At 34.8% G+C, this 25080-nt stretch overlaps 1 protein-coding gene across 3 annotated transcripts in view; it reads left to right on the top strand.

Moving 5' to 3' along the window:
* Positions 1-3296: 3296 nt before the first annotated feature.
* The window catches only part of LOC121372754 (protein henna-like), a 34638-nt gene continuing 12854 nt past the window's right edge, over positions 3297-25080 (top strand). The window contains exons 1-4 of one of the 3 annotated variants that reach the window (XM_041499245.1): positions 3297-3437; positions 16777-16893; positions 21786-21969; positions 23521-23553. In XM_041499245.1, the coding sequence (XP_041355179.1) occupies positions 3381-3437; positions 16777-16893; positions 21786-21969; positions 23521-23553 (391 nt within the window). In that variant the 5' untranslated portion in view covers positions 3297-3380. Of the gene's footprint in view, positions 3438-9149; positions 9189-16776; positions 16894-21785; positions 21970-23520; positions 23554-25080 lie in introns of those variants that run through there. The other 2 variants (XM_041499247.1, XM_041499246.1) reach the window with 2 other exon arrangements.

Raw genomic sequence — 25080 nt, forward strand, 5'->3', positions numbered from 1 at the left:
CCAGATTCTGCCACACTTTGATGTCATCTCAACATATTTCACATAACAGCTAGCTGTGTGGTTTCTAAAATGTGGTCATTTTTACACTGGTCAAGAGTATAGGAGGGGAAAGTTAATACTGCCATGTGAGGTAGTCACCAGGGCTTACCCTGTCCAGGGATCTCACTGACCCTCGAAAAGTGTCTTGAAGCATGGAACTTGGACAGGACTCTTATTTTTTTAGTTTTAACTTAAAATCCTATTATGGGACTCCCCAAATTTCACAAGAAAGCTCAAATGACCCCCAATGGAGAAAGTCCAGTGAGAACCCTGCCTGTCCATTGCCAAATTAGCCAATTGCTAATTTTTATACAAAGTAGCTACAACATTTAATCTTTCGATAACAAAATATTCCTTAAATTAGCCACATTTTAATAATTTTCAAGAAAATATTCAAAATACTTGAAAATTGTCAAAACAGAAATTAGTTCCAGTGTGAGCCCCAAGTCACATGCCATGATCTTTGAGGTAGCAGTCATTTGGGCGCTGGTGGGGACAGGAATAAACCTGATGGGTCTATTGGTGGCATTCGATCCCTTGACCTCTTTCATCTCAGGTGAGCACTCCTCCATTGAATTCCATCCTCCACTCAGTCCTTAACCATATGTCTGATGCCATATAACCGTAAATAAAATGTGTTGAGTGCGTCGTTAAATAAAACATTTATTTCTTTCTTTCATCCTCCATTTCCTAACCCAACTACATGTACAGTGTTCATAGCTGGTCAGGTCTATGAAAACTGGTAGCCTACAGGTATGTCAAAAAATAAACATGATTATTACGTGACTAAAGTTAGTCTTGCCACTCTTATCCAATGATTGTTTACCTGTGCAAAACAAAACTATGTACAGTTTCCAGGGGTCAATATACATACATTGCGTTATGAGGGTGGGGTCTGATGATTGGCTGACTGGAATAAATATTCTGAAAAGAGGAAGGACAAATCAAAATTCAACTCCAGGTTTTAATAAATTTGAGGGATTTTGCGGTTAATTGCCTAGCTACAACATAAATTTCCTGAAACAAAACACTACAGAATGTGCCCTGTACTGCTTTCAGTGTGTCAACATTGCTAATCATGTGCTTTAATATCCGATAATGGATAGCATTTTGTTAACCTTATATACATAATTACGCTATTCAAACAAGGATAGGGTTGTGTTTTATGGAACATTTTTAATTGTTTTAATTATTTTAAAATCTGTTATCATTTCTTGTATTTAGTACTGGAGTGTTTGTTGTCAGAGATAGTTATACAAATAATATAAATCATGTAGGGGAAAAAATAATAGTTTTGGTCCATGCATGAATGAACAAATGTTTAAAGACGCCCCAATACACACAAAAAACCCATCAGCTATGTCAAAAAAAAAAGAAGCATATCACATCTGTAAATTTATTACACTGTCAACCCTAGCCTGAGTACTCTGACTGTAAGAGAGCTAGACGGACATTTGGACATAAATAAGCTCTAATGAGAGCGTATTTATGTCCAAATGTCCGTCTAGCTGTTACAGTCAAGAGTACTCTGGCTATGTCAACCCATGTGAATTTTTTTTTTATTTATTTAAAAATAATTAAGCATTTAGAACAACAACAAAATATTTTAACCCATACACTTAACTGTTTTTGAGTGATTTTCTTAAACTATTTTTATATAGAGAGATTATTACCAGTGTTTTTCGGTATCGTCAATATCATATTAGGAATAAAAAAATTATTATGCGAGCATAATACATTATTTTTATTCCTAATATATGATATTGACGATACCGAAATACACGAGGGTAATAATCTCTGTATCATATAATCTCAAGCTTAATATAACGTGTAACGTGTAAACTGTACAGCAACTTTAATTCCAGTCAGCCATTACGCGATATTCAAATGACGTAAGAATATGTGGCGCGGTGTATTTTTGAATGGAAATGACGTCATTTTGGATGTCCTTACATCAAAATAAACTAGGGCCTAACGTTTTTTGTTTTCTGAACGCTGGACAGCTTTCAGTGTAAAATTGCTATTAAAATGTTTTTATTTGATGACTATGAATGCATGCGTCAATTATGGTGTGTCACCCATGTGCGTTTGCTTAAATGTCAATAAACCTAGTGCCGTGACCTCCATTAATTTACATCTAATTTGCAAAGTTATCAAATTGTTAAAGTATGTGATCTGAAAAATATCACATACTTTGATTGCACTGAAAATGTAAGATATATGATAAATATATTTATATAATATCTTACATTTTCAGTACAATCAAAGTATGTGGTATTTTTCAGATCACGTACTTCAAGAATAAATTTTGATAACTTTGCAAATTAGATGTAAATTAGTCGAGGTCTCGGCACTAGGTTTATTGACAGTTAAGCAAACGAACTTGGGTGACACTCCATCATTGACGTATGCATTCAGTCATCAAATAGAAACATTTCAATGGCAATTTTACACTGAAAGCTGTCCAGCGTTCAGAAAACAAAAAACGTTTTAACTTTATTTTGATGTAAGGACATCCAAAATGACGTCATTCGAGTTTGACGTCATTTCCATTCAAAAATACACCGCGCCACATACATTATTCTTACGTCATTTGAATATCTAGTAATGGTGGAACGGAATTAAATTTGCGTGTACAGTTTACAAAAATACGTTGTATTAAGCTTGAGCTTATATGATAAAGAGATTATTACCCTCGTGTATTTTGGTATCATCAATATCATATATTAGGAATACAAATAATGTATTATGCTCGCCAGAGGCTCGCATAATACAATTTTTATTCCTAATATATGACATTGACGATACCGAAAAATACTCTGGTAATAACACCTCTACCTCTCTCTCTCTCTCTCTCTCTCTCTCTCTCTCTCTCTCTCTCTCTCTCTCTCTCTCTCTCTCTCTCTCTCTCTCTCTCTCTCTCTCTCTCTCTCTCTCTCTCTCTCTATATATATATATATAAACTATACATATAGAAAATGACAGTTGTACACACTGAAAAAAAAGTAATGGGCCTAATAAAAAAACACATAAATAAAGTTATATAATAGCAAACAACAATAACCAATTAAATAATAACAAACAAAAATGTACATGCCCTAAAAAGATAAGTGGCATTTCTCCCCTTCACGTAACCACACCACCCACTGATAGGCCGTTTCTAGCGCAACAGTATACATGTACTAGTAATCACACGCAATGTTTTGCAATCTCCAAAAACTGTAAAAAAAACTTTGGAGGTGTGGTCAGTTTCAGCCAATCAACATCATCATAAACAGGTTTTTGAGGTGAAGGTCAGTTGCCTTCAGCATCAATAATTGGTAGTCGTATTATCATAAGCAATGGATGCACCATTTTCCGCTAAACGAAGACGTTTTGACACAGAAAACGGGAACAAGGTATGATGCAATATTTAATATTGACATTGAAATCACATAAGAAGAATTAAGTGTTTTGATGCAACCTTCAATCGTATATTGTATTTACATAAACATTTTCGATTTACCATCGATAAATAATGTAATATCGATCATACTTAATGTAATAATCCATATGGTATCAGATATTTGTGCTTTGTATGTAGAAGGCTATTTTTGTTTCGGTACAGATAACATTTATCGATCTAAAGGCGAAGACAACACAGATCTGTTATTTAACCTCGGTGAATATATTATGGGTAAATGTCGCCCGAGTACTCTGACTCTAAGAGAGCTAGCTCAGTATTTATGTCCAAATGTCCGTCTAGCTCTGTTACAGTCAGAGTACTCGGGCTAGGGTAAATGGCACAGTCCACTCAATTTTTGTGGGGGAAATTGCAGCATCAACCTCTTTTTATACGTTGTACTTGATAATAATTAGCAGGAGTTAACAAAATAAATAATTCAGTATACTTGCAGTTAAATATTATATGTGTAAACGAATACTGATAAGTTGTTGGTTCACAGCGATCATCATGGGCGTACGACCCGGGGGGGGGGGGGGGGGAGGGGGCAATTGCCCCCCCAAAAAAATTCGGGCAAAACAGTGGGGGAAATTTGGGCAAATTTTAAAATTTCGGGCAAATCAACCCCTCCAGCCCCCCTAAATCAAAAGAGTCCCCATACGCCCATGGCGATCATACCGGTGTTTGTATGTGCTTACTAGTATAGCGGCTGACAAGTGGAAAGAAAGAAGTGTTTTATTTAATGACGCACTCAACACATTTTATTTACGGTTATATGGCGTCAGACATATGGTTAAGGACCACACAGATTTTGAGAGGAAACCTGCTGTCGCCACTACATGGACTACTCTTTCCAATTAACAGCAAGGGATCTTTTATTTGCACTTCCCACAGGCAGGATAGCACAAACCATGGCCTTTGTTGAACCAGTTATGGATCACTGGTCGGTGCAAGTGGTTTACACCTAGCCATTAAGCTTTGCGGAGCACTCGCTCAGGGTTTGGAGTCGGTATCTGGATTAAAAATCCCATGCCTCGACTGGGATCCGAACCCAGTACCTACCAGCCTGTAGACCGATGGCCTAACCACGACGCCACCGAGGCCGATCTGACAAGTGGACGCTTTGCACGAACATGATGTGCAAGTATTACAACCGGTTTACCGTACTTAAATTAATCCTGCTTTTGTTTTGCATGCCTATACGTGAATTTCTTACTGTGTGGTCAAGAAAAAGAAAATGTATTGCACAATGTGCTGGGTCTGGTGTTAAATTTAAAAAATAAAAATAAAATAAAAAAAGAAATGTTCCCCCCCCCCCCAAAAAAAGAAGAAAAAAAAAAAGAAGAAAGATATGGGAATAAAATAAATAATATTCATTCACTAGTAAGTTTTTGACTTAATTATCACTGTATAAAAGTATTATTCTCACTATAGATTTGTCACATGAAGATTTAATGATGTCATTGGTTGGTTATAATAATCATGTGTTTTCAGAATAAAGGAAAAATGATGTAAGTTATATAATAAATACAGTTCCGTACAGTATGCAATTTAAAAATAATATTGGGGGTTGGGGGGTTGGATAAGTAACTATAAAAGAAGGACCTTTGTTAGTGTTGACATTGAAATGACATTGAAAGAGACTCATTGTTGCATGCAAAAAGTAGGTCTTGTAGGTTTGTGGGGGTGGGGGTGGAGGATCGATTGGAGGTGCACATTGATCGATGTATCTCCTGGATACTGGTTTAAAATAGACATTAATCATCTGAAAACAAAAAAACTTTTGAAATATAAATAAAAAATTAAATAACTTGTAAATACATATATTTTTTAAATGTTTCTACAAATAGATTTAGTGTTAAATTAATACCACATGTTTAATAAAAATAAATATTAGATGCAGATTATACTGGTTAATGTTTTTATTATCATTTTAGCACCAACATTTGTTAAAATGTGATTGTAAGGGCATAAGTGGAGTTTCTGAAGTGGATTCATTTTTATAGGAATGTATGAAGGGTGTTTAATTTTATAATGAACTGATACATTCATTTTTATAGGAATGTATGAAGGGTGTTTAATTTTATAATGAACTGATACATTCATTTTTATAGGAATGTATGAAGGGTGTTTAATTTTATAATGAACTGATACATTTTTGTTTTTAACAATGAACTACCCCCCCCCCCCCCCAAAAAAAAACAAAACAACAACACAACCCCAAAAACAACAAACAATTAACAAAAAAGATTTTGTCTTAAACCTCTGAAATCCCTGGCCATGCACCTGTTATAAAGTACTATAAACAGTATTAAACCTGCTTAACTGTACTTTGTGAGCCCTGCATCTCTGGTTTCAAACTGCAATATAAACAATACACTGGTGTGATAACAGAAAATTGACCCATATTCCACCTCAGGCAGTTTGATATGCTGGTGATGTACTGTAATGTGTAGGCAACATTATGACACTCGCTGGTGTTACTACAGGCTAGATATGCTTTTCCATGCTAATTTGTGTCATTTAGTTTGGTTTCAGAGCAATTGTAGGTTTCAGGGTGTCACACATGTCAATACAAGGTCACCTGCTGAGTGGTCAGACTTTTTTCTGATATATTTAAAAAAGTGCGTGCCATTTAAACTTTTTAAAATCCAAATTGAAACAAAACATACTGCAGTGGTAAAGCCTTCACCTGATGTATTTGGTCTAGAATCGATCCCCGTTGTTGATTCAATTAGTTATTTCTAGTTCCAGCTATTGCATCACAACTGGTATATCAAAGACTATGGTGTGTGCTATCCTGTCTGTGGGATGGTGCATGTAAAACATCTCTTGCTACTAATTGTGTAGCAGGTTTCCTCTCTAAGACTATATGTCAGAATTATGAAATGTTTTACATGCAAACAATAGCCGATCACTGGCATAGGAAAACGTTTCAGATATTTTGCTTATATTTGCTTTATAATAGTGTAAAAGTGTGTAAATATAAAAATGTGCCCCACCCCCCTCCTTTTTGGCACCTTCCTACGGCACTGTCGATGATTTAATAATCAATGTCCTCCAACGGTGTCATGAATCAAAACAAACTTTAGCAAAAGAACATCTACAGGTGTTTTATTCTTCAAGCATCACCATAACAATAATATAATATCTAAGATTTTGAGAAGTCTCTTTCCATGGTGACTGGTGAGGATTTAGCTTATTCATTAGAGCACTGTCATTAAGTGCTTAGGTCATAGAATTAAACCTCTTTGGCAGACCTACTGGTCTTTTTCCCATGCCAACCAATGCCTTCCAATTGATATATCAACGGTCATGGTATGTTCTGTTCTGCCTTTGGGTATAGTGCATATAAAAGATCCCTTGCTGTTGATAAAAACAATTTAGCAGGTTTCCACTGAAGACTATACATCAGAATTAACAAATTGGTCTTAGATACATATGTCTTAATGATTGCTTTATGAAGGCTGGTTGAAGAGACAAGGACTGGGATGTGGAGGTGGTTGACAGCGAAAGAAGTTGAAAGATAGGAGGAGTTGTCAGATTGAGAAGAAATAAGATGGAATTCAAAGGAGTAAAAGGAAAGGGGCAGTGGGATAAAAAAAAAGGGGGGGGGGGAAGGCCAGTTATATGTTCCCAAATGATAATTTCTGGAATATATGTTGCTCTAGGGTGGAATTACACACTATTTCAGTATGTCACCCCTCAAGAACACAATATCCCAGTATGTCACTCATTATGAACACATTATTTAGTATGTCACCCCATCATGAACACATTGTCCTGGTATGTCACCCCTTATGAACACACTATTTCAGTATGTCACCCCTCAATAACACAATATCCCAGTATGTCTCTCCTTATGAACACACTATTTTAGTATGGCGTCCCCTCATGAACACATTATCCTAGTATGTCACCCTTTATGAACACATTATCCTGGTATGTCACCCCTTATGAACACACTATTTCAGTATGTCACCCCTCAAGAACACAATATTCCAGTATGTCACGCCTTATGAACACACTATTTCAGTATATTACTTCTCAAGAACACAATATTCCAGTATGTCACCCCTCAAAAACATATTATTCCAGTATCCTACACCTCATGAATACAATATCCTAGTATATCTCCCCTCATGAGCACAATATCATAGTTTGTCACCACTCATCACATCAGCACAATATCATGGTATGTCACTGCATGTGAGCACAATGTCATAGTATGTCACCCCTTATGATATATCCCAGTATTCCACTCTTCATGAATACAATATCTTAATATGTCATATCTCATGAACACAATATCACAGTGTGTCACCATTCATGAGCACAATATGTCACCCATTATGGTATTTATCTCAGTATTCCACCACTCATGAATACAATAACCTAGTATGTCATCTCTCATGAACATGCTATCCCAATTGGTGACAACGGTCATGAACTGTCCCACTATCCTACCCCTAATGAGCACACAATCCTAATATGTCGCCTTTCATGAACATAATATCCTAGTATGTCAACCCTCATGAACACAATATCCCAGTATTGTACCCTTCAAGAATACAATGTGGTACATGTACTGGTCAGATCTTCCAAATGACCCATAGGGAAGCACAATTCATATTTTATAATCTTTGTGATTTGATGTTTCATTGATACATGCACTTATAGGTTTTTTAATGATAATGACTGGGATTCATACAGCTTTTTCAACTGATGTAACAAAGGCTGTGATATGTACTATCCTATATTTAAAAGATCCCTTGCTGCTAATCATAAAGAATAGCCCATGAAATGGCGACAGCAGGTTTCCTCTCTCAATATCTGTGTGGTCCTTAACCATAAGACTGACGCCATATAACCATAAATAAAATGTGTTGAGTGCATTGTTAAATAAAACTTTTCCTTCCATCATACAGATTTTTGTAAATATTGGAGACTGGGACATGCTTGACTCAGTATATTATATATGAGAAAATTACATTGTCAATAAATAGTGTGCATTTTGTTTTCAAGAAGGGAGGAGGAGCTGGGACCTAAATCTAGCTCTGCAACAAGTATGTTGATCTTCTGCTTCTTAGAATTAATCTTTTGTTCAAACCCTTTGGTTCTGAATTGTGTATCTTGTTTTATCTTTTGTTTGTAAAATCTGGAAATGTACAAACAGTTTCAAAAGACTGTTTTTCAAGTATCACCAGAATCAACTTGATCCAGTGGCTTTGTTATGTTCTTATCATGTGGTGAGTGCTGGATTCATATATTCAAACACTGCACCAAAAAAACATACCCTTGAAAAAAATGAATGTAGTCCACTGCAAAATAAGTCCTGCAGAGAATTAAAAATGCAGCTTCATTGCCATTGCTGTGGGCAACTGCCGAGGCTGTACCATTCATTGTGAGTAGGGTGGGCAGGGTGGGTGGATGGAGAGTCAAGATGTAGCTCCATATTTTAGCATTTGCCTCAGGTATGATGTTTTATGGGATCAGGTATAATGTTATGGGATCAGTCAACCTCTGTAAAGCTGTCAGGCATTTCATTTTCAAGAAGTCGTCCCCATCCCAACTCGCAAACAAAAGGCTGTGCCATGTGTTGTCCTATCTATGATGGAAGTGCCCACATAAAAGTAACCTTATGTGGTGACAGTAGGCATTCTTCTCTTATGAGAGTATCTGTATGGAGTACAGTATCAAAATAACGGTACGTTGAACATAAATAAGCATTGTTGAAAATATGCTGAGCAGTTGTTAAACAATTAATTCTTTACTTTCCTTCAATGTGCTAGGTGTAATATTACTGAGCTGACCTCTCTCACTAATTATTAACATTTGTTCTTGACAGACAGCCCAGATAGCCGAGATTTGTGCCAAAAGCAGTGCGCTTGAACTTTAATTTGACATTGCACAAAAATTAATTAAAAGTTTATAAATCCTTTAATTTGACATAGGCACAGATATGAATTAAAATGAAAAGAATTTCAACCCTTTAATTTAACACAGGCACAGATATGACTTAAACTGAAAAAAGTTTCAACCCTTTAATTTAACATAGGCAAAGATATGAATTATACTAAAAAACATGTTGTCCCAAGTTGCATTCACTGGAGTTTTATTTTTCATCTAGTAGAACTAAATGACTAAAATTCTGAACATAAAAATGTACCAATGTTGATAGCTATTTTACAGCCATAATAAAGTAGAGCAATATAGCACCTGGTGACAGGTGAGTAAGTGTTATTACACTAAATAAAAAAAGGAAAGCAAGGTATGTGTAGAGACTGAGCAGACCATTAATCATGGGTGTTGTTACACGATGGGACATATGGAAATTGCATCAGAAGATTGTCCTATATTCCGTCTTTTGCAGGCAGGAGGAAAGAAGTTTCTTTATTAATTTATTAGTGACTGTTAGATATTTAATACTGTAAATCAGGAAATGTCAGCGAGCATAAAATTTTAGCAAATTTAGCGAGGTCATACAAGATGCTTATATTTCATGATGCTAAATTTATATGTACATATAATAGACTGTTTTTAAAAACTTGTGCAGTTGTTTTGATTAGTGATTAACTTAATACCCAATAATGGTTACATGCTGTTGGTTAGTTAGTATGCACAATGCTGCAATATTCTATTAAATTTAAGTTGTCTGTAAGCTGCATAATGTCATAATTGATCAAAAGTATAATGTGTAGCTGATAAGAACTTAAGACTTCTTTTTTTTCTGTGTTTGATATGATGACCTCTCTAAAGTTTTATGTCACCAATCTGTCACTTATTTGGTTTTTGCAAAATTTTAAGAACGCTAATATTTTATGATTTACAGTATTTCGTAAATGCAGTATTTGGACTCAAGTTGTGTAATCAGGATTTCTGTATAAACTAGCACAATATCAAAGCCTATATGAAAAGCCTTAATTAGTACGACAAACTATTAATATGAAATAATACTTAGTTGTTTTGTTTTAATACACCACTAGAGCACATTGATTTATTAATCATCACCTATTGGAAGTCAAACATATGGTAATTTTGACGTAGTCATAGAGAGGAAACATTTTTTCATTAGTAGCAAGGGATCTTTTATATGCACCATTCCATAGACAGGATAGCATATACCACAGCCTTTGATATACCAGTCGTGTTGCACTGGCTGGAACTAGAAATAACCCAATGGATCTACTGACGGGGATCAATCCTAAACTGACCACGCATCAGGTGAACACGTTACCACTGAGCTACGAAGTTTGTTTTGTTTAACAACACCACTAGAGCACATTGATTTATTAATCATCGGCTATTGGATGTCAAACATATAGTAATTTTGACAGTTATAGAGAGGAAACCTGCTACATTTTTCCATTAGTAGCAATGGATCTTTTATATACGCCATCCCACAGACAGGATAGCACATACCACAGCCTTTGATATACCAGTCATGGTGCACTGGCTGTGACGAGAAATTGCCCAATGGGTCCACAGATAAGGATCGATCCCAGACCGACCATGCATCAAGCGAGTGCCTTACCACTGGGCTACGAAGTGACAGTAACTGCAGTTTAGGGTCTCTTGAGCTTTCTTATATAACATCACATCATCCTTCCATGCCAGTTTGCAAGGTCCAAGAGTTTTAGTGAATATAAGACTCCTGAATGGTACTGGTAGTAAAACATGGTAATCAAGGATTTATCCAGGTGTTCTGTGGGTTCAAATATGGGTCAGAACATAGGCCCCTTCTCAAAACAAGATGGCACTGAAAATTCCTAATATATATACATTGTACATGTATACATGTATTTAATTATGTCTGTTCTAATAAAATATTTTAACAGTGGTGTACTGTATCATTCACTGGCCTGAAAAATATCTTAAGTATGATTTACTTGCACTAATTTTTCCAATCCCATCAGACATTGGACCCTGGCGCAACATTTTTTATAAATTCCTGACAGTGTATATTAGTGTAACTATGATTATCTATTCTTAGTAAATTAACATACCTTTGTTTAGGGTATAGTTATTATGTAGTTTACATCAGAGACTGAAACTAATATTATCTTGCATGCCTTGGTGAGAAGGTCATTTGTTATTTATAATAACACACATAAAAATTAAAGACATACAGGTTGCTGCTCCTAGGTGATGACCTAGTCACCACAGCCATACCATCTAATTAAATAGGCACCATGAAAATTAATAGCTTTGTGACCTGTAGGTTAACCTAAAACTGATTGTTCTGAGAGACTTAAATACAAGTGCCATAAATAGTTTGAGTTAGAGAAGATGTTTAAATCTGTTTTATACCTGGTTTTTGAAGATATCATTTATCTTACAATTCTTTGTTAAAAAAATGTACCCAACTTTTGCTCTTTAGATATGTTTTGAAAGAACTAGTAAAATAAATGAATCTAACAGCCATTCATGTACTAATATGTATAATTTTTTAAAATGCAATTGCCATAGATTAATAACAGTTTATATCAGTTTTATTTTAAAATGTTAACATTGTCATCAATGTGATTGAGTTGATGTAATACTTTATTTTAAAAAGTTAACATTGTCATCAGTGTGATTGAGTTGATGTAATACTGTATTTTAAAATGTTAACATTGTCATCTGTGTGATTGAGTTGATGTAATACTTTATTTTAAAATGTTAACATTGTCATCAATGTGATTGAGTTGATGTAATACTTTATTTTAAAATGTTAACATTGTCATCAATGTGACTGAGTTGATGTAAAACTTTATTTTAAAATGTTAACATTGTCATCAGTGTGACTGAGTTGATGTAAAACTTTATTTTAAAATGTTAACATTGTCATCAATGTGACTGAGTTGATGTAAAACTTTATTTTAAAATGTTAACATTGTCATCAATGTGACTGAGTTGATGTAAAACTTTATTTTAAAATGTTAACATTGTCATCAATGTGACTGAGTTGATGTAAAACTTTATTTTAAAATGTTAAAATTGTCATCAATGTGACTGAGTTGATGTAAAACTTTATTTTAAAATGTTAACATTGTCATCAATGTGACTAATTTGATGTAAAACTTTATTTTAAAATGTTAACATTGTCATCAATGTGACTGAGTTGATGTAAAACTTTATTTTAAAATGTTAACATTGTCATCAATGTGCTTGAGTTGATGTAATACTTTATTTTAAAATGTTAACATTGTCATCAATGTGATTGATTTGATGTAAAACTTTATTTTAAAATGTTAACATTGTCATCAATGTGACTGAGTTGATGTAATACTTTATTTTAAAATGTTAACATTGTCATCAATGTGACTGAGTTGATGTAATACTTTATTTTAAAATGTTAACATTGTCATCAATGTGACTGAGTTGATGTAAAACTTTATTTTAAAATGTTAACATTGTCATCAATGTGACTGAGTTGATGTAAAACTTTATTTTAAAATGTTAACATTGTCATCAATGTGACTGAGTTGATGTAAAACTTTATTTTAAAATGTTAACATTGTCATCAATGTGATTGTTTTGATGTAAAACTTTATTTTAAAATGTTAACATTGTCATCAATGTGATTGTTTTGATGTAAAACTTTATTTTAAAATGTTAACATTGTCATCAATGTGATTGAGTTGATGTAATACTTTATTTTAAAATGTTAACATTGTCATCAGTGTGATTGTTTTGATGTAAAACTTTATTTTAAAAAGTTAGAGGTTTTTTTTTTTTAATGACACATTGATTTATTAATTATCGGCTATTGGATGTCAAACATTTGGTAATTTGAACATATAGTCTTAGAGAAGAAACCGGCCATTAGTAGCAAGGTATGTTTTATATGGACCATCCCACGGCCTTTGATATATCAGTCATGGAGCACTGGCTGGAACGAGAAATAGCCCAATGGGCTTACTAACAGGGATCAATTCTAGACCAACTGTGCATCAAGGGCCTAATTCACAAAGGTCTCTTAGCCTCTGCTAGACAAAAAAGCATCCTCTTTGCAAGACTTTTAGCATTGCAATGCGAGATCACAAAGTTGCGAGATCACAAAGTTGCGAGAGTTTAGTTATTTAGCCCCTGTTGAGCACTTTACCACTGGGCTACTTTATAGTCACAGGTGTTGATGTTACAATAACCAGTGAATTGTTTGTCAGTTTATTTTGACAATCTTGTCAGTAATAAAGTTTCCATTTAACAGTCAGTGGGTTGCACAATCAATCTGTGTAGTGAATCATTTGGGTTCTTTTTCGTTCGATCCAGTACTTCAGGATCTATATCAAATATTATGGTATGTGCAGCTGGATATGTGCTGTGCTGTCTGTGAGAAATTGCATATAACAAATAGACAGATGATTTTTCTGTTTCAGATTGTATGCAAATTCTATTTTGATAATTTTTTCTAGTTTCTTATTAATGACAGGTGATAATTTTAGTTTTTGCTACAAATAATGTGAAATTTTCATGGGCAAATTTATTATAAATGGATACACCCTAAGTTTTATAAATTGAGGGTTGATGGTGAGTACAATCCAGAGACACAGAAAAACAATAGAAACAAAAGAACTAAAAACCCTGTTTGTACAATTGGAGTTAAAAAATAAAGTATATGTAAACCATTTTAAATAGTGTGTATGAAAAGCTAATTAGTGTTTAACACATGGACAACATACTGAAAGAGTAACCCTATCAAGTTCAGGAGGCTGAGTGTTCATGAACATTTTCACTGGGACCATTGCAGTGTTCGGAAGGCTGAGCGTTCATCAACATTTTGACTGAGACCATCACTGTGTTCAGGAGGCTGAGTGTTCATGAATATTTTGACTGGGACCATTGCAGTGTTCTGAAGGCTGAGCTTTAATGAACATTTTGACTGGGACCATCACAGCATTCATGAACATTTTGACTGGGACCATCATGGTGTTCAGGAAGATGAGCATTCATGAACATTTTGACTGGGACCATCGCAGTGTCCATGAGGCTGAGTGTTCATGAACATTTTGACTGGGACCATCACCTCCTGCTACCACTGGATAGGTTACTTCTATTGAACAAAGAGGGTGGGACATAACCCAGTGGTAAAACGTGGTCGGTCTAGGATCGATTGGGCTATTTTTTGTTCCAGCCAGTGTACCATGACTGGTATATCAAATGGTATGTGGTATACTGTATGTGGGATGGTGCATATAAAAGACCCCATGCTACTAATAGAAACATGTAACAGGTTTCCTTTCTAAGATTATATGTCAAAATGACCAAATGTTTGACATCCGATGATTAATAAATCAATGTGCTCTAGTGGTGTTTTTAAACAAAACAAACTTTAACTTTGTGGGTTTCCTTTCTAAAACTGTATGTCAGGATTACCAAATGTTTGACAATAAATCAATGTGCTCTAGTGGTGTCATTGAACAAAACAAATTTTAAACTTTTCTATTGAACAACAACAAAGGATCTTTTATATGCACTTTTCCATCAACAGGACAGCACATAATATGGCTTTTGGCAGTGTTTTTTTTCTCACACCCTAAACTAAGTGATACAATAACGATATGTTAGATACAAAATAACTGTGAACATTCTAGGGTATTATCAAAAGACCTCAGTTAAGGAGAGCTGTAACTCTCACTCCCAATCACTCCTCTGAGACTAATCCAACAAGAGTAATTTTTAGCTCTCCTTAGCATGTAAATTTATATGGTGATATCTCAGGCCTTTGAGACTTGAAAATATTGCGTAAACCATTTATGAGTTATGCAAAAACTAATTCAGGTAACCCATTTCGTTTTTACTTAACCCGTCATGATTATGTAAATGATGTCATATATTCAATGCGTGAACGAAAAATGGGTTACGCAAACTATACTTAAACTTATTTGAACGAAACTATTGCTCTCGCAATTTTCTGAGGCCTGTATCTTAAATATGTCTCCCCATAATTTAAGTTAGGGGAATAATTAAACACTCCTCTCATTGTAGAGATCTGCATTAAACATTCCTAACCTTTCTGTTCCCAATAGCCATTGACCAGTGCACCACGACTGGTATATTAAAGGCCATGGTATGTGCTATCCTGTCTGTGGGATGGTACATATAAAAGATCCCTTGCTGCTAATCGAAAAGAGGAGCCCATGAAGTGGCAACAGCAAGTTTCCTTTCTCAATATCTCTGTGGTCCGTAACCATATGTCCGATGCCATATAACCGTAAATAAAATGTGTTGGGTGTGTCATTAAATAAAACATTTTCTTCCTTCCAATAGCCATTGATTAACAGTGAAAAATGTGCCAGAAATAAGTATGGAGTTTGATATATTCTTTTTGAAAAACTGAAATCAATTTTATTTTGTTGAAAAAATAAATTATAACAAAGCTTATTAAGAAAATCTGTAATCAAATTCATTTTGTCATAAAAAAAAGAAAAAAAGAAAGAAAAAAAAGCTCATTGAGCATGATGTTTTTTGAAGCAGTGAATGTACTTAGAAATATGTTTTTCAACTTGAGTGTAAAGCTAGCAATTCAGGACATGAGAACTTTAGCCTGTATAGGGCTATGTTAACACACAGATGTCACTAAACACACAGTCGACTTACAAAAAGATCTGGTGCAGACCAAACTGACACTAAATAAACAATCCTTTTCTTTTCAAGCATATGCTTTTTAGGTTAACAGTGGTGCAGAATCACTGGGGTAAGAAGCGGGGGGGGGGGGGGGGGGGGGCATGTGCCCACCCACCACCCCCCACCCCCTTTTCAGATAGTTTGCTTTATATTTGCTTTATAATAATATAAAAGTGCACACTTTTTGGCACCTTCCTATGCCACAGAATAATAGGTCAGTGGCAGATCACTCAGCTGAGGTGTGACGGGTCAGGGGATCAATTCCCCATTGATGGACAGTGCTTTACCGCTTCCCAACCAGTGATTCAACACTAGTACATCAAAGGCCATGGTATGTACTATCCTGTCTGTGGGAAAGTGCATATTAAAAAGTTAAAGTTTGTTCTGAAGGACCACTAAAGGACATTGATTTATTAATATTTTATATGAACCATCCCAGGATAGCTCATACCACAGCTTTAGATATACCAGTCATGGATGGTGCACTGGCAGGGCCACCAATGTGGATCGATCCCAGACCGACCGTGCATCAGGCGACCACTTTACCACTGGTCTACATCCTGCCCCAATAACATATAAAAGATACACTGCTGGGGTTGTTGCTTTTTTTGCTTTTTTCCCAGTGGCAGAATCATAGTTTAAAATGTGTTGAGGTGTGATTAAACATTCCTTTCATTTATTGCCAGGCACATCACAGACAGGGCTATGTGGAGGAGTATCCAGACCGGGAGGGCAGCACATCCCTCATATTTGCTCTGCAGGAGAAAGTGGGAGCTCTGGCAGAGGCTCTGAAGATCTTTGAGGTATGTTACTTCAGTGTTTCTCATGTTGCTGTGAGTAATAAACTAAATCATTTTGTTAGTACCGGTGTAGAATTAAGGGACTTTTTAGATTATTGTTTGTTAGTTGGTTGGTTGGTTGGTTACCATTAGTTAATCCACTTTTTAAAAATGTAAGAAAAAAGGCTTCAATTTTGAATGGTATTGCTAACTGATTTAAAATCCATCACTCAATTTATGGATTTTGTTTCTCATTGATTTAAACTTTATCTATCCATCCATTCCATTATTTATAGATTAGTCCAGCCATTGATCCATTCAAGGAATTCATCCATTCAATTATTCATCCATAGATCATCTATTGATAGATCCATCCATCCATCCATCCATCCTTCCTTCCTTCCTTCCTTCCTTCCTTCCTTCCTTCCTTCCTTCCTTCCTTTCTTCCTTCCATCTATCCATTCTTCCATTCTTTCATCCATCCATTCATCCATCCATCCATCCATCTATTCATATATCCATCCATCCATCCATTGATCCATCCATCCTTCCATCCATCCATCACTTGTCTCCATGTCCACAACTAACAGTTCTGTAGCGATGTTTTCACCTCATTTCCAACTGACTGCATTCCTCTTTACTTGTATATTGTTTGTTTTGTTCTCACAATTACAAAGTATGTGCTGTACCCATGTATTGTTGTCATGGTAACATTCTTTGGTGTGGATTATTTATCTCTAATTAGATGTGTACTGGTGTAGATATATCTGCTGTGCATGCTTATTGTCATGTTGTTTACCTACAAAAACAATTTATTTTTATTTTAGGTCACCCATCACGAGATAATAAAAGATAATAAAAGTAGTTTCAGTATAAGTTCACAAGTTTAACACTGGTTGCCTCATCAAGTTAAATGTGGGTTAATATCTGTTTGGTAATAACCAGGCCATGGACTCTCAACAGTTATTTTTTTAATTTATCTGTAATCTGTAGTAGTGTTACATTACATAACAGATGTTTTTACTCTGCCAGTACAGACAAACCATAGTAAATCAGTCCAAGTTTTGAGGGATCATACTACGGTTCAGTGAGTGGCCTGTATGTGATGAGTTTACAGTGAAACCTCTCAAAACCAGACCCTCTGTAAACTGGAATTCCCTCAAAACTGGACATTTTTCACAGTCCTTTTTTAAAAATCAGAAAAGAACTTAACCTCACTAAACTGGATACCTCTTAAAACTGGACATTTTACTTGGTCCTGAGGGTGTCCGGTTTAGAGGGGATTCACTGTACATGTAGTTCCAATGGAAAGAGTGCCCCTTTTCTTTGTCTTATTTTGTTGAAATCACGTGATCTGACTGTTAGATTATGCAATATTGAAAAGAGGGGGGGAGGGGGTGGGGGAGTGTATTATAGTGTAAAAACATGGTTGATTCGTGCATCTAGAACTAAATGCCATATTATGTAGTGTGTTGTCTGTATACTGAAGTTTAATGAAGTTCAGTACTGGTGAGATATCTTAAGGTATCATACAATCATTTCCCATTACATGCAGAAGCTTTTTGTTTTCAATGAAGGAAGGAAGGAAATGTTTTATTTAATGATGCACTCAACACATTTTATTTACGGTTATGTTTTCAATGATGTCAAAGTAAATTGATTTTTATAGGCCAGTCATTTTTTATTCTACGTTTTGCAGGCCTGCCGACATGAAGTTTTAAATTTAGAATAAAAATAAATTTGAAAAAGTTGCCCTTTTTTATTGCAGCTGATACCATCAATTTATCAACTACACCTATTAAATACAAAATTTTAAAAGTTAGCATTCTTTGGATACTGTTTTCACTAGATAAACACATTTTTATATATGTGACATACATGTAAATAACTTGTTATATAATATATAAATTATTTCAATTCATATAATATATAAATTATTTTAACTCATATTATCTAACATTGTAATTTCTTGGTGGTTAATTTTTTTTAAAATTTTATTTCTTGGTATTTTAATTTTATTTTATTTTTATTCCAATTCATGACATTGTTTTGTGTAAGAATTAGCCTGTAAAACTTAAAATAAAAAATATGTGGCCTACTATTTAAATAAAACAGTCATTTAGAAGGCTGTTAATTTGTTTCTTTCTTTCTTTGTATGCTACCAAGTGGAAATAAATATATAATAATCAAATGAGATGATACTCTGGCTTAAAGGTTGATAACTTATAATGTTTGTGTTCAACCATTGTCAGTTGTTTTGCATATCAGCTAGGGATTATTTCCAAATTTATCTGCATTATTATATGTATTTGTATTTTTGTCATGTCAGGTGGAAATGTATCAGTAATGACCTATGCTCTGTTAGAGTGTGATAAGTTCATTCATTTGGTTGCCAGTCGATAAAAAAAAAATACCATGTGTTTGTTGCACATGACACATATAAGAGTTTGTTTGAAAACAAGGCAATAACACACTTGACCTTGTATCCAGTTCCATAACTGAGTACGTGCATATGGTAAATGTGGATGGAGGGAGGGAGGGAGGGACGGATGGATGGATGAATGGATGGACGGATGATTGGATGAACATTGAATCCAGTTCCAAAATTGAGTAAGTGCATATGGTGAATGTGATAACTGGATGGATTTGATAGATGGATAATTAGATGGATGAATGGGTGATTGGATGCATTTATTAATATATAGATAAATGGATTAATTAACTTTAAATCAGTAATCAACAAAACCAATGGATCATGATGCAAGGAGATGGATTTTAAATCAGTCAGCAAAACAAATTCAAAATTTAATCCATTTTACAATCCTTTTTAAAACATTTCACTTCGATTATTTCTGATTAGCCACTGTTATGACGCTTAATAACAGTTAAAAAAGAATACCACCCACAGAATGTAAATTCTTAATTTTAGTTGAAACACTATTATAACCCGTAATAAAACAGTTTAAATAATGAATACCACAAAACCACGGAATGTAATTAGTCAATTTGACTTAATTTTAGTTCAACCACTATTATGACCCTTAATAACACAGTTAAATAATGAATACCACAAAAATCTACATAATGTAAATTTTTACTTTCAGTTGAACCACTGTTATGACCCTAAAATAATGAATATCACAAAACCCACAGAATGTAATTTTTTAATTTCACTTTATTTTAGTTGAACTACTATTATGAACATTAAGAACACAGTTTAAATAATGAATACCACAAAACCCATGGAATGTAATTAGTTAATTTCACTTTTGTTTAGTTCAACCACTATTATGACCCTTAATAACAGTTAAATAACGAATACCACAAAAATCACAGAATGTAATTTCTTAATTTCGCTTGAACCACTATTACGGCCCTTAAAGGGACAGTCAACTCAAACAAGATGGAAAAATGCATACCCGGACCACCAACACATACCGACACTTTAACAAATGAAAAACGCATAATTTTAGAGTTAATAAAAAAACGTGATTATTCCTGCTAACTGGGGGCAGCCATTTTGTTTAATTCTTGTGGTGTCTGGTGCTATAGCTTGGGGCAAAGTGATGTCAGCTCTGACCAACTCCTATATGCACAGTGTAAACAAACACTCTAATTTATGACAAGGCGCTTCGCTTTCATCAACCTGACTTGTAAAACAACATTTAGACTTTATAGTATAATAAACTATTTAACTGAATATATTTCAGTTTGCATCAATAGAATGAAATGGAAATGTTTTATTTAACGATGCACCCAACACATTTTATTTACAGTTATATGGCCTCAGACATATGGTTACGGACACACAGATATTGAGAGAGGAAACCCGCTGTCGCCACTTCATGGGCTACTTTTTTCAATTAGCAGCAAGAGATCTTTTATATGCACCATCCCACAGACAGGATAGTACATACCACGGCCTTTGTTATACCAGTTGTGGAGCACTGACTGGAACAAGAAATAGCCCAATGGGTCCACCAACGGGGATCGATCCTAGACCGACTGCGCATCAAGCGAACGCTTTACCACTGGGCCATGTCCTGCCCCCAGAATGAAATGGAGTTATAGTTTTTTTCTCTCTTAAAAATCCAAAGAAAAAATGCATATTATTAGGCCTATTGGTAGAGTATGTTGGAGTAAAAATGATCCTAATGATACCCAAGTGTTAATTTTCTTTTCTTTGAGACTACGTAATTGGTCAGTTTTGTGATTTTAGATGGGAAAGTCTACTTAATCAAGGGTTTACTGAATTATTTACAGTAATAAAGCAGGATGGCTGATAATGTCACACAATACCCTGTGATCTTAAGAAAAGAGACACATATTTTTAGTGTGTCTAAATACATTGACTGGTCTAAATATACACCTGCCAATCAGGAACCACAGGTACAGGCCACGGAAAGAAAATACCAATTAACTAAGAAAATATTCCGATTATTATTTCAGTATGTGGGTTAATTTATGGACAACACATAATACAGTTACAGACAATGGCGGTTTATTTTGTATTGAAAAATAATATATACTTATTGCTGGCTTACTGGGATGGACATTATTACAGAACATTGCGATGCATGTGCAAAAATCAGGTACATTTTGATTCCTCGGTTCTAAAACTAATTCCTGACGTGACACGTTAAGTATTACGTAACCACTGGTTCGCCAGAGGGCGTATTCACTGGGATGGTACAAAATAGCTGTAACTGTTATATATAATAGGGGTCACATTTAACTGTTTTATTAATTAACTATATGATTATATTTGTTGATATTATGCAATAATGTGCATTATATATCGTTGAATATGCATACCAGTCCAAAAGCCTTGCGCGAGCATCCCTTAAATAACACAGTTTAAATAACGACTACCACAAAAGCGACAGTATGTAATGTTTAAGAATGTCTGTTTTCAGAACCACCATGTGAATCTGCACCACATAGAATCTCGCCCCTCCAAGGAGAACCTGTCCCTGCATGAGTTTTATGTGTCGTGCGATGACACCAAGGGAGGGCTGAAGGAAGCAATTGAGGAACTCAAACTCAAAACCGACGAGCTCACAGTTTTGTCAAGAAACCCAAGTGACAAGACTGATGAAGGTAAGCCTCCACACACATCAGGGGAGTGGGGATATAGGTCTGTAGTAGATCATTCACCTGATAAATGAAGGGTTGTAGGATTGATCCCCATCAGTGGATAGATTCATTTGGATTTTTTTCTGTTCCAGTGTTTCATGATTTCGTGTGCCAATAGTTATGGTATGTGCTATCATGTCTGTTAGCTCAAGTAGACTAATAGTAGTCAGGGTGATGTTTGTTTTTTCCATTCTCTGTATTCCACCCCAGCCTCCACTAATGATTTTTTCACTATAATTCATGATTGACATAAAAAAAGAAAGAAAAATAGTGTTTTGGAAATAACAATTTTTAAATTTTTTTATGTGCAACATTGGTCAAATAAAACAGCAATACTTACCAATAATGAAGAATGTCCTCTTCTCCAAAGAGAAAATATAATTTCATTCACCATGGAGCAGACAACATTCTCCAGATGGATCTATCAACTAAGGGGGATCAGTCTCTTAATTGGAATGCCTGGCGTGTGAAAGTATAGACTTATGTGCAGTGCACAGTGCTATGCTTTGATTATAAGGGCTGAATTTACGCAGCCTGTTTATGACTTGTACACATGTGTAACTACATATATTTCCAATGCTTAATCACGTGTTTAAGAAAAACAGGCTTCGTAAATTTGGCCCTTAAAGTTTTAACTTAATATATTTTAAATACAGAGCACTAACAGTTGTGATGAAATAGTTATGTATGTAACATATACTGGTCATATTAGCTTTTTAATGCTAAAATGCATTTGTAATACTACGTCTTTGTATTATATTTTAATAAATGTATCGGCCTTATGCGGGGCACAATATTTCACCCGAACCATTGTTCAGTTCATGTGTCAGTACATGGTGAATAATTATCTATTCTGAAATTAAAATTTGCAGATACTGTCATTTGGATGCATAGTGAACTGCACTACACATTCTAAAATTTCAAAATTTAGAAGATAACAAATTTGAATGTAATTTTGAGATAATAATTCACGTAACTGAACAATCGGTTACCTAGGAAAAAGTCAAGTGAACCGAATTCCAGTTTTTTATAATTTTGAAATATTGTTCCCTATTTATACTTTATTACAAAAATTGACATTAATGCTATCCCAATGAACAGCTGTTCATTTTAAACTTGTTTGACATATTGCTGGCTATCAAGTTTCAAATTAACTGGTGTCAGCAGATACCATTTGCATCCTGGTACTGACTCCAAGCCAGAGTGTTTTAGTGTCTTGATTGGGAAGTGTACAGCTAATTCATTAAACCTCTCTAATCACTATGAAGTGACCAATAACTTCCATCTTGGATGGCCAGCCCGGAGGACTGATGTGAATGCCCAGGATAGTGTGCTTGTACTTGCAGAGTCACAATTAAACAAAATCTTCATATTGCTTTATATCTTTCCATCTGACCTGACCCCCCTCTTTCCCAATGTCAGCTTATGAGTTAGTATTTTTAGAAATTTATTTTGCATGATTTTGTTCTTGATTTGCATGACTGTAGCTTATATTTGTTTGTATTGTGTAACCAGGATGTTGCCTAAATATTGGACATGGTATCAAAGGTTAGTAACAGTTCAGTACTTCATGTGTTCATGACTAACACATGACACATAGTCCAAATATAAATCTTGCCAATTCATTTATATGTTAGAAAAACATACTGCCAAAACATTTCACAAATCAGTTGCTTAAATATTAATCCACCATTTTCACGTTATCTCATTATTCATTCATTCATCTCTTGCTCCATCCCTTTCTACCTCCATCTGATAAAATATAAAATATTGGTGTTATTGAGTGATCGTGTGCTTACTAACCATTGCCATCATGATTTTGCAAGCTTGAAGCCTGTCATGGTGGAAAAGAAAGACAAGAAATATTTGTTTAACAACATCCCAACATATTTTCAACTATGGCTGTCTAACATGATTAGTTCAACACTTTTATCAGCAAATACAGCTGCTACATAAGTGATTTCTACTAAAATGCAGCAAAGGATCTTTTATAGGCACTTTTCCACAGACAGGACAATACATACCATCACCTTTGATGTACCAGCCCTAAGTTCAGCCAGCGAACGTTTGCTAATGTTTGCAAACTATTTGATTGGTTCCCTACATTGCCATTTGGTTTAACGTAAAGCACATAAACCAGTCTAGAGGACGTTTTACTGCTCCGTCTGGCTGAACACAGCCCTGGTGTGGGAAACTGGTTGGGATGGGGAAATTAGTAACTCCATTGAGGTATCACATTTGATGTACTAGTTAGTATAGGAAAAATCCTAAATCCATTGAGAGCAGTTGATCCTATGACCCTTAGCACCTCGGACAAGCGCTTTGCTTCTAAGCTACATCCTGCTAAATTAAAATTAGAAGAGAAGGGTGTCATTTCATTACTTACATTAAAACTCATATTTTGGTTCCATTTTCATCTGCACTACTATCCCAGATAGCATCTGTATGTTAGTCCATCTGTAATTTTAGTCAGAAATCCCAGAAATGCCACAACAGAGAATCAACACCAGTTTCTAACCATCAGTGAGCAATCATGGCTGCCAGGATGTTTTTTTAATGTTACAGTTTATCAATATTATAAATAAAATTATTCCTGAAAATGTTCTCTTTTTTTCTCTTCCTTTTTTTAAAAAATAAATTTTATTATGTAATGTTGTATATTTTAAATGCCTTATCATCTTGAACGCTTACGGTGATTGTAAACTGATTGGTGGTTTAAATATAATAAAGATGACAGTGGACCAGTTTGAAGAGACTGAGTTTCATCACTTGCCACCAGCAGCAGGCTGTCTGGGATAGAGCAGCTTGTAGGGAAAAACAAAATCACAGCTTTCAGCTTATGCTTTCCAGTCTTAAAGCGTTTGACTAGTTCTTGATGGCAGTGTAATATTTTTGGCTATTGCAAGCTTTTTAAATATTAACTTCATGATATTTGCATAAATCATCAATTTTGAAAAATCCAACATGTGTCCAGGGCCAATTTTTATAAAATTTTAGAGTCTATAGATTCAAATCTTTAATAACATCACACATATGAGATCACACATATGAAATGTGTGGTGTTGTTGTGATATT

Source organism: Gigantopelta aegis, chromosome 4 (genome assembly GCF_016097555.1).
Source record: "Gigantopelta aegis isolate Gae_Host chromosome 4, Gae_host_genome, whole genome shotgun sequence".
Lineage (NCBI taxonomy): Eukaryota > Metazoa > Mollusca > Gastropoda > Neomphalida > Peltospiridae > Gigantopelta > Gigantopelta aegis.